Source organism: Trachymyrmex septentrionalis, unplaced genomic scaffold (assembly GCF_001594115.1).
Source record: "Trachymyrmex septentrionalis isolate Tsep2-gDNA-1 unplaced genomic scaffold, Tsep1.0 scaffold212, whole genome shotgun sequence".
Lineage (NCBI taxonomy): Eukaryota > Metazoa > Arthropoda > Insecta > Hymenoptera > Formicidae > Trachymyrmex > Trachymyrmex septentrionalis.
The window spans coordinates 398,051-408,298 of record NW_017305310.1 but is presented as its reverse complement, the minus strand read 5'-3'; the positions used below and the strand labels follow the sequence as shown (position 1 = coordinate 408,298).

The following is a 10,248-nucleotide window of genomic DNA, read 5'->3' as shown; positions in this document are numbered from 1 at the left end:
AAACTTACTATTTATCGATGATTCAAACCTTTTCTTTTCAAGTAATGACTCTACACTAAACTCTATTCATAATTCAACCCATTCGTAACCTCTCTACTCCATCACGGAGACTCAACCCTCTCTTTCCCTCCCTCCCTCCCATCAACCCTGTCCTCCTAGACCCATACAAACGGTACCACGCGAACGCCATTCGGATTATATATAAAATTCACAAACGCGGGATATATCGATTATTTAGTAAACCTTCGGGTAGTGAGGAAGGCAGGTGTCTGATCGATAATACCGCTTATCTCGAAAGAAACGGTAAAGTCATCGACAGGATCGCTACCCCCTCTGCTGGTACCCCAGTCGTCCATATAAAAAACACTGATATACAAAACGTTCACTAGATCGACACTAAACGATCGGTAAACGGCGCGACGAGAAGAAATTTCCAACGGATAAATTCATGCGTTCACGAGAAACGCACGAAATGCTGGCAGTCGTGCGGTTCGTGTAAGCTAACGTTAGCCTGAATGTCTGCGAATTTTTTCAGAGTAACAGCGAAATTCGACCAACGTTCGAGAAGACGCTTTGAATTTTATTGGCAGATTATCCTTCGATTGTTGCGCATATTGGTTTCCGGAAGGCTAAACATTCGGAATCACTGGTATGCTTATGTGAGGTTCAGACTAACGGTTGTCGACGTTACGGAAGACCATAACGTGTCCATTTGCTGAATATGACTAGCTTCCCGAGATACAGGACGTTCGTAATTCGTGAAGTCAAACTCGCTGTAAAAAAAGAAAAAAAAAATACTGAAAGAAGATTTTGCTTGAAACATCGAAAAGTTTTAATAAATACAGATCTAAAACGATTTTGTCGGATTGTCAAGATAATTATGTAGAAAAGTCAAAAACGTGACGAGCAAAATTTAATCGCTACAAAAAGTTTAGACATTCTCGCAATCACAGTTTGAGCGTCTTACATAATTATTTTATTTGACGATCCGAGAAAATTATTTTTAAATTTATCACATAGCTAGAGCTAAGTTTTTAGATGTTTCAGCAAAATCGTCCTTTGCGTGAAGTAACATGGAATTTTAACAAACTTAAATCTTCCCCTCTTCTCATTTACGTAATATATTGCTGTTTCATATTGCTGTTTCGTTTTTTTAAACTGAATTATCAAACACACCTCACTCTTTCACACTGCATTTCAAGAAGATGTCGCAGTGCTGTGCTCTGCGTGGAGCCTGTCTCGTGTAAGAAAAACCCCGCGTCAAACTTCTCGACAATCTTCCCCGCGTGTATCGTCTTTCAAAGATTGTCGTTTCTATCTAAAGATATGACACCGAGAATATCACCGGGGGATATATTTACTTGAATATCAAACCTTTCGGAAATCCCGCTCTTCCACGATAATCCTTGGAAAAGTAGCGCTTTCCAGCTTGTACAATATATTTTTTTATGTCGGATCTTCGTGAATCGGGCGATTCTAACGTTGGCGATTTTACAGCAGCGAGATCTCGCCGATAGTTTCTCGTCGCGCGGTTCCACCCACGTTTTGTTGGTGAAAATAGCAAAAGTACAAAATCGCTATAGTAATTATCCGAATAAAAAAGATTAGCCTAATGTAACATTAACCTTATCAACTACGGAGCTAAGTGCGCCGTCGTGCGTCGACGCACGATCGATGATAAAGACACTTGCTGTCTCTCCTCTTAGAAAAAAAAAAAAAGCAGCAGCTTGCTACGGCACCGTCAATAGCGAAAAAAGGCTATCCTTTTTTCCCCTCCCCTCTCGCGACTCTCATTCTTCTTGTCTTGCCGTAAGTTCATCGCTTTTCTACGTTCCGAGGATCCTCCGATACCAGTTCGATACTCGAAATTCGAATCCGACTGGGATGGGTTTGTCTCCACATGTAATCGCGCACGAAATTATGGTAAAAGAAAAAACTAAGGTGCTCCCCAAATCGCAATATTCTCGGCTTCGCCCCTAATCCACGCCTGCTGCTGACACGTCAACATGATCAGCCATTGCCAAAAATTTCCCTAAATTCTGTAGAAAGGCTCCTACGGTCTCACTAGTTTTCCCTCATTTCCAATGAAATATACTTTAATTATACTTATTGACATTGAGATACTTTGTATATTTGTTGCTTCTAAATTATTAATAAACTTACATATGTATACAGAATTGTTATTCTGTATTATTATATATTTTAATTATTTTTTTCAATAACAACATAACAAAATCAAGTGCGTTAAAGTGGAAAAATGTAAGGTACGTTTTATATCTAAAAGGGACGTTTCGCACTTTGATATTCTCAAAATTTCCAAATTCGAAGATTCTTCAATTTTCTATCATCATTGCATTTAATAAAGTGCGAGTAAAACTGAACAATAGCCGAGAAAGTGCGTTTAGGAAAATTTCGTAAACACGAGGAGCCTTTTGTGATTCTATTTATTACGCAAATCCACGCATTGAAAATAATTCTCGTGATCGCGTCAATAATCCACGTGCAAAGCCACGATAAATAATAAGCGCGTGAATAACTTTGAAGCTACATTGATCCTCTCAGTTCCTTTCTCGTTTTTGTTTGCGACAGGAACTCACAGGAGCGAGTAATAGCGCGCATCGCTGATTCTTATTGAAAATTGAAAGCAGTAGGGAGTACAGGCGACACATGCATCTATTATGCACGCGTCATAAGTCATTAAGGAAAAATTTCTCGTACACGCTTCCGATCGTACGAGGAACTTGAAACGGCTCGAAACTAGCTGTCGCGTTTAATTTTGAAGAGAACGTTTCACTTACCTTGAAAAATGTACAAAATGTGGTTTCTTTTATAAAGGCCAATTTTGTGTTTCACGTCTCGACAAACTTCGCACGAAAAAGCAAAGGAAATGTTTGAAATAGCAGTACTATCCATTTTCTAGGCTTCGTCTGATTTTGAAAAGGCGATAATTGAGCCCCATTTCGATGCCTCCAACGTCGCTCGAAATTTTTATCGCACGCGCTGCGAAAAAGAAATTCAAGTTCCTTTCACCATCGATCAAGCAGCCGTACTTGCGCTTTTTAATCAGCAAAGGTGGCGAATTCGATAAAGGTCGGACAAAGAACGACGAAGATACGAATTGGAAAACGAAACTTGGAAAAGAAGGAAGAAAGATAGAGGAAATACTAAAACGCTTGGCAATTGCTCATTTGGCACTCTGAGAAAACGTACGATCGAGACGAAACAATCGGAGAAGGACTCATACGCGATCGTCCTTGCCTCCGGCACTAAACGCGCGAGAAATTATTAATTAACGCGGGAGTTTAATTCATCGCGCACAGGAAACGGCGTCGGGTGTCTGATTCGCCAATGTTGGTCGTCCAAGAGGAAGATCTTTCTCAAACTGATACATCCTCCCCAAAAGCGCTGCTGCGCGTTTTCCTGTGCATTATTTTTTAATTTTTTTTATTTTTTTTATTTCTCACCCCCCCTATTTTCTTTATCTCATTTTTCTTTGATTCTTCAACGAGTGGAACGAAGCTGCGTGACTACTTCAAAAATTAATGAATGAATATCATTCTCTACTCCTTATATTGTTTATTTATAACACGTAAAAAAAAAAAGTAACTAAGTAAATAAGTAAGAAACTGCTCATATTAGACATATAAACACTGTATCCTTTTCTGTCTCTAATCATGATATCTTTTTTCGCAGAGAATCATACCAAATAACTGAAAATGTTATGTATAAAAAGAAAATTTTAGTTTTTTTATAAAAAAATATTTAAAAGATTACAATTAATGTTATTTATATGCGTGTTATTTTCGTGCATTTCGAATTGATAAATATAACACTGTGCAGCAAAAGAAAATTCAAACATAAATGTTCCTCGATTTTTCAACGTAGCATATATTGTTAAAAAAATATATGCCTCGCTTGTATAAAAAAATGCATACTGTTGTGTCAATATTGCATGGAAACAAAACGATACTTTTTTGGTTTTATCAGACGTATCGGCCGATGAAGACAAATGAAATAAAGCCCCTACGCAAAGGCGAAGGCCGAAAGGAAGTAGTCGCGCAGCTTCATTCGTTTCTCATCGCGTTACGCATCACACACACCACACGCGGGGCATTTATATTATATTAAATCTCCTAAATATACCTCCCGACATACGGATTAAGTATACTTTTTTTTTAAATCGAAGTAACGTAAAAAAGGTACACGATCGACTATACTACCTTGAGAACGGTGGGCGGTCTGTTTGTGGGACGGCCGCTATTGGTGGACAGCAACGACCAGCATCGCCAGAAAAAAAGGAGGTTCACTTGCTCTCCAAACACACTTGTTTCTCTCCCACTTAATATATTATATACACTGGCTACTTCGGACGATCACGACTTTCCGCGAGAACCGTCCTCTATATAAGAGCGATGACGGGACGATCGGAGAAACGAGAGAGCCATGCACTTTTCGTCTAGACGAAAAAAAACCCGTGTGTGTACACAGCGGTAGTATCAAACAATTGGTTTCTTCTTACAATGAGTTTACTTTTATCTTTACGACCGGCGCGAATTTCGTCCTGTTCCTTAGCAACGCTCCTGTCCCGAAAGTCCCGCGGAAAGTCGCGACGCGCGCCCGATCGAATCAACGTTGAAAACCCATCGAATGAGTCGTAGATCCTTAAACAAAATCAACATGGCCGCCATAAACGTATAAACTAATAAAATGTAAAAAAAACAACGTGTTCTCGATTATCTAAGTAACAAACGATAGTTATTTCATCTTTCTTTCCCTCCCAATCTTTCCTAGAAAGTAGCCTTTTTCTTTTTCTTTTTTCTTTTTCCTTTATACACGTTTACAATAAAGAGAATCGACCTTTCCGTGTCTAATATCGTTTTCTCTCCGCCTAAATTTATTTCATGTATTTATTTTTCTTTAAAGTAATTTCAACTATATTATAAAACGGGAGACGGCGAAGCTGTCACACTTGTCGCCCGAAGTTTCCGGAAAGAAACCGTCCGAGAGATGTGATTCAGCTTTCGTAGTCGAAAACTTTTTTTCTGCATAAATGATGAAACACACGCAGATTTCTCCAACGAAAAAAATTTTACTAGTTAAAACTCACCTATATCAGAGAACTACGTCTGTGCAATGACACAATTGTCAAAACGTAGCGTATACTAATAATAAAAAAAAAGTTAATTGCCGTTTATTACGGCAAAACGCACGATAAATGCCTTAAGAAACTTTAAGAGCAACGTTATAGGGGAAAAAATAAAGCACACTAATTTTGCAAGTCTCGCCTCTCGCGCATCGTCAAAACGAAACGTCAATAATTCGACGTCTCCCGCTTAAGATCCATCTAGACAAACAAATCTACAATAGACGTTAAAAAAAGAAACATCTTAAATTTTAGTACTATGGGAATGCGCCAGGGGGCTCGGCGCGTACCGTCGTCGCATAGAATAGATTGCTAAAAAAAAATAAAAAATAATAAAAAAAAAAAAAAGAAAGAAAGAAATGGACTCCTAAGGAATTACGAAGAGACAACATCAGCTGTCGACCGAAATAAAAGCGTTTGGCGAGTTAATAGGAATTAATACATCGGTGGATCCGGCCGACAACACGCGCCAGGAAAACGATCGCGGCCCCCGTGCGCGTTCGCCATCGTCAAGTCTCCTAGAAGGTCGCGAGGGGAGGATTTCTAGAGCACGGTCGTCCGGAACAGGGAGATCGACTTGTAAAAGAGAGGATACAAGTCAGCCGCGGTCGTGCGCATACGGCGGCGGTTCGCTAAGTTCTCTAATGGTTACGGCCACTGGCTGTAGAGCTGAAACTGCTCGCGGGTGAAGCAGGCCGAGAGCGGTTTCACAAAGTGGGCGTCGACCGTCCTGCAGTGCGGGCAGCCAAAGACGCGGCTGTAGTCCGAGTAGAAGTTCAGTCGCTGATGAGGGTGGATCAGGGGCTTCTGGCAGCTGTTGCACTGGAACGAAAATGGTACGACGGGTGCGTTCATTTCGTGACGTGTTCCCTTCTCGCTTGCGGGCGGGCATGGCGAATCGGCGCGATAGAACGAGCGTGCGGCTTTTGATCGTCTAATTCGCCACGTATCGTAAGTTCGTATTATATCGTATTGTATCACAAAATTCACAAACCACGCGATAGTCTATCTCGAAGTCGTTAATTTGAAGAAAAAAAAAAAAGAAGAGAAAAAATAATAAGAAAGTGGTAAAATAAAACTCAGTATAATACCGTCGTGTAATTCGCATTGATGTTAAATTGAGATAAGTAAATAAGTGCAAAAACGAGCGGGAGATAATTTAAAGAATCTTCTATTTTCCGACAATCATAACCGTATAGATATTATGGCGTCAGAATGAGAAAAAGATCTTTTTTACACATATACGAGACACGATTTGCACACTACTCGCGATGCTGTATTAACACTCACGTGTTTGAAGGGTCAAAGTTCGACCGGGTCGACTAGTCACGAATTTAGAGCTTACCTTGAGTCGCTCGCTGCAGCAGGGCATTGCAGCGAAGATATCATAGCTGTACATGGTTCCGAGAACCAAGCTCGAGCCATCCCACGGCTGGGTACAGAAACGACACCGTACAGGCTGCCCGCCGCTGCCCTCCAAACAACTCATGCACACAGCTGACAAAAATTGTGTGCGACCTTCGACCTTCACCTGGAAAATAAAATATCACAAAACCGGACGTGAATTCTATTGGAATCTTGCACACGGAGTATCTAAAAATTTCGCTCGATATACAGATCTGAAAAGAATTCTGTTGAACCATCACAAATTAATTATGTAGGAATTTCAAACATCCTGAAAAATGCTGCAAAAATTTTGATATTACAACGACTATACTTAAACGTTCTACCTAATTACTTGGTCCAACCAAATTACTTTCAAATCTGTATCTTGTTAAATTTTTAGAGACTTCAGTAAAATCGTTCCTGTCCATGCAGAACCATAAGAATGTTGCAGTTAGATCACGAGCGCAAAAAATGCGACGGAACGTAAATTGTGATTTTAGCGTTTCGCACAGTTTTCGCTTGTAAATTTCTAATTAAATTGTTGATCAGCGTGCAGAAGTAATTTATACGTGTCGCGGACAGATACTGTGGGTATCTACTATGTTTTATTAAGGCATTATTGAAATGTTCTCCGAACATTCGACAAGTAAAAACAAAGTGTACTAAATTATACATCGATTGATTCTTCTTTATTAAATTGCTGCTTCGAGATAGCAATTCATTTGTGAATTAAAGTTTGCGACTAAACTCATTAACATTTTTATGTTGCTTAATTAAATATTTGTCTTTTTTCTTTCCGATAAGAAAATCGACACTTGTAAAATGTTTCGTGGGAAACATACCTCAGCGCAAGCAGGCGAATGTTGTCTGGGTGACAAGAAGAATGTCCCGTCCACCAACGGATACCTGTCGAAAACCAGCATGGCAGCGCGACAGAGGACACATGTAACTCGAGACCACTGCAGAGCGGCCAATGTCGATAGAATGAAGCATCTGGTGTCGTCGTTGCCGTGATTGCCCTCGTCTTCCATCTGAAAACAAATCGTTAACGAACACATCATTATATTGTGTGCGCAATCGTGTTGAATATATAAACATATAATACAATATATAAAAATAAAAGAGACTGTTCGTACTAGTAAAAAAGAGCTCAATTTATTTTTCTCTACAATTTACGAGGAAAATCAAAGAAATGTCAAGGAGAAGAATGAATTTTTCTTTCAAACTTATTACAAGTTTATATTCGAAGATCCGATGGGAAATGTCCCTAGGTAGGTATCGTGTCACGTATCGGGCAGAAAACTCCAAGTTACTTCGAGCGGAAACGTTAGTCGATAACGACATCTCTTATCCCTTCGTTCGATCTCGTTTCCCGTTTTACTCGTGAGAATGATAATAAATTTGAATGCAGAATTCCCCATCCGGTAACTCTTACGCGCGAAGTAATAATGCCGGCATCAACAAAGCTCATGCCCGCCCTGCTCGTTAAACCAGTTTCCGTGGGACGTTAGCCCTTGAAAGAAGAAGAGTACACGGGCCTCTCGAGATACCATTGCCGTAAAAAGACCGAAGGCGACGGCGAGGGTGGAAGATTCGAAGGATGCAACGTGGCGTGGGTCTCGATAATAGTGGATAAACTAAGAAGGCGGTGACTGAGAAACGCCATAAAGATTTTCGTGATGAGCGAGAGAGGGGAATAGATAGAGCTGGATGGAAAAAGGATGCAGAATGGCAAAATGCATTTCTGGATCAGCGCTAACTAACGGACGAAGGGAGAAGGACAACGAGATACGCAACGAGGTACTTTCAAAAAATCCGTCAGTGAATTTTAATAGTGTCTCGAAAGTCTGTTGAAACCAGGGTTGGCATTATTTTACCTATCCCAAAAAAAAACCCCCTGGGTTTTTTTTGGGTTTTACTGGGTTTTATTAGAATTTTGTATAAGAAAAGTAAATTTGTTAATCAGTAACACATAAAAGAAACGTATTTATAAATATTTAATGAATATAGGTATATTAAACTAACTAGACTGATACAATGTTAGCATATTATACCTATTTTAATATATACAGGGTGTACAAAAAGTCCCGGACCCCTTAAATTTAAATATCTTGAAAAGTACACATTTTCAAAAAAATTGTTTCAGAAAAAAGGTGTAGGGTTTAAAAAGTTCTACTAATCCGTCTGACCTTGGCGAAAATGTTTTTAAACAAAAATTTGTTTAAGCGTTAATTTTAAATATTAAATTATCCAAATAAGTATTAATATAGTTTTTAATACGTAGTATCATTATTTATTTTTTTATCTTTACTAGAAAGAACTTTGGTAGTCTAAAAATTTAGAATCTCGCACGGAATGTTAAAAATCCGGGTATAACTCCTAGCCGAGATAATATTTTTCACAATAAATAGATTTATTTATTAATTTCCAGCATTATGGACATTTCTTATTTTATATTTGTTGAGTTTTCATTATATAGAAGTTTTTTTTATATTTAAAAAATTTATCACTATTTTATGAACATTTTTACAAAATTTATTTATAATTAATTTTATTTGAATATGTAATTAAAATAATGATAAATACAACGTAAACTAAATGTTACGTGAAAAAAATATTAAATCAATTTTATTTTAAAAAACCCCTAAAAAATCCCAATAAAACCCAATAAAACCCCCATAAAACCCAGTAGGTTGAGTTTAAAAAAAAACCCGGGTTTTTTCCAACCCTGGTTGAAACAGACTCCTTCCGAGCTGGAGGTGGAATGAACGCTGGTGAGACGACAGTCGTATTGTAGTAAAGGAAGGTTTTAATAACGAACTGAAGAAGAGGACAAAAGTGGTAGTAGAAGAAGCACAAGTTAAAGAAACTGCAATAGAAAGAAAAATTGAGAGGTAGCCGCTTCGAAAAGGCCAGCGAAACGGCGACGAAGGAAGCGGAAACGAGTAGCTCTGCCGCCGACGAGGAAAAACGTCAGCAGACGACGTTTATAACCATAGTAAATAACCAATCTTTCTACTTTGATTACAAAGAAAAAAAAAATAGAATCAAATGACGAAAAAATGTTTGCAACGTTGATAAGTAGAGACAAGAATCTTCGTGTTATTTAATACTATTAGATAACTTTTACAATTAATAAAGATAATATAATCATTTTAAAGCTGGTTTTTCATTTTCTGGTCTAGACTTAAACTGATGGATATAAAAATTGTGTTTTTTTTTTTTAGTGTTTTATTAGTTTTTTAGTTATAAACATTAAAAATTATCACTGTTAAATCATCAGTTTAATAATGAATCATAGCTAAAAATATTATTAGGTCTAATTACAGATTAACTATAGGATAATAAAAAATTGGATTTAAATAAATAGTGATAGCGGCAACAATAAAGCAACAAAATTGTTAATATTTATCAATGTATCTTATTATTTATTTTATATCTAAATATACAGTGAGTATATAAGTACAGATTGAGAGAAATTTTTCTTATCTCCTTATTTATTTCAGAGGATCAGAAACATGGCTTTGTTCTCGTCGATACGTGACGTTCTGTTCATCCTCAAGATTCTTCGAAGATGAAAGTATATTTCCAGACTAGGCGGAGAAGGTTTTCGAGTACTTGGAGTGACCGCCCGAGGGTCATAAGTGAAGAGCAGGGAAAGAGAATGCGGGAATAAGTGGAAGAGAAAAGAGACATGAGGGAGAAAGGAGAAAAATATC

The 10,248-nt window shown here is 38.1% G+C and overlaps 1 protein-coding gene across 2 annotated transcripts in view; it reads right to left on the bottom strand.

Moving 5' to 3' along the window:
- Positions 1–3,982: 3,982 nt before the first annotated feature.
- Positions 3,983–10,248, bottom strand: part of LOC108748161 (headcase protein) — a 160,167-nt gene continuing 153,901 nt past the window's right edge. For both annotated transcript variants that reach the window (XM_018486191.1, XM_018486192.1), the window contains 3 exons: positions 7,372–7,560; positions 6,489–6,674; positions 3,983–5,965 (listed from right to left, as the gene is read on the bottom strand). In XM_018486191.1, the coding sequence (XP_018341693.1) occupies positions 5,792–5,965; positions 6,489–6,674; positions 7,372–7,560 (549 nt within the window). In that variant the 3' untranslated portion in view covers positions 3,983–5,791. The remainder of the gene's footprint in view (positions 5,966–6,488; positions 6,675–7,371; positions 7,561–10,248) is intronic.